The 1,088-nt window shown below is 52.4% G+C and overlaps 1 protein-coding gene across 1 annotated transcript; it reads right to left on the reverse strand.

Moving 5' to 3' along the window:
• Positions 1-334: 334 nt before the first annotated feature.
• LOC306657143 (uncharacterized protein) lies at positions 335-879 on the reverse strand (the record flags this gene model as incomplete). The annotated part of the gene is made up of 1 exon (XM_079132890.1): positions 335-879. Exon 1 carries the CDS (start codon positions 875-877, stop codon positions 335-337), a length of 543 nt encoding a protein of 180 aa, XP_078989016.1. The 5' UTR covers positions 878-879.
• Between the last annotated feature and the right edge of the window lie 209 nt (positions 880-1,088).

Here is a 1,088-nt window from a genome sequence, read left to right on the forward strand (position 1 = left end):
GCTGCATAACTTTTGAAATTTTTTATGAAGAAGTGTCCTCCTAAGTTATTTAGAGGAAAAGATAAAGAACCTGGCTTCAGAATTTGAGTTTAAGGCCACAACTCCACATCAAGAATCCTTGCAGCTGGCGCAAGATCCACTGGGTTTAAGGAAGAAGAGAATGAAGGAGAGTACACTACACTCCCTCAAAGGGATTTACAAAGGAGATGATTAACAGATATCCTAGTGCTTGCATGATGGTTTTCAGGAAAGGTAGAAAGTGAATTTCTGTAGGTAAGGTAAGTCAGTTGACTGAAGTTTGTGCAGATGTTGGTCTTTGGGGAGTTGAGCATCATCAACAAGACTGGCAGCAGCTGGACCCACAGCCCTGGCTTAGGCAACCAGGCAGGCAGACACAGGTGGGGTGGTAGCAGGTCCTTGTGCAGTACACGGGTCCAGAGCAAACTGGCTGGCAGCAGCTGGACCCACAGCCGCTAGACCCACAGCAGCAGGGCTGGCAGCAGCTGGACCCAGAGCCACTAGACCCACCACAGCAGGGCTGGCAGCAGCTGGACCCACAGCCACTAGACCCACAGCAGCTGGGCTGGCAGCAAGGCTGGCAGCAGCTGGACACACAGCAGCAGGGCTGGCAGCAGGGTGTGCGGCAGCAGCTGGTCACACAGGTTGGTTGGAAGCAGGTCCTACAGCAGGTGGTTTGGCAGCAGGGCTGGCAGCAGCCGGACCCACAGCTGGACCCACAGCTGGACCCACAGCAGCTGGGCTGGCAGCAGGGTGTGCAGGAGCAGGTGACACAGGTTGGTTTCCAGCAGGTGGTCCTGCAGCAGGTGGTCCTGCAGCAGGTAGGCTGGCAGCAAGGGGAGCAGCAGCAGTCACTCATGGTGTCAGGTGTGGATGGTGGGATCCTGTTCACAGGTCAGTTTGTTAGAATATGGTGACTTCTTCCCATCTGGGCCTTTTATACATGGGTCTTCCAAGGTTTGGGCCAATCGGTAGGACTTTTCCTGGTTCTTGTTTACATTATTTTTCCTATTTTCCTGTTATTTTCTATATTCAGTATGGGTATTAACATGGAGGAAGTTGTTTCCAAA

Source organism: Sciurus vulgaris (genome assembly GCF_902686455.1).
Source record: "Sciurus vulgaris genome assembly, chromosome: 3".
NCBI lineage: Eukaryota > Metazoa > Chordata > Mammalia > Rodentia > Sciuridae > Sciurus > Sciurus vulgaris.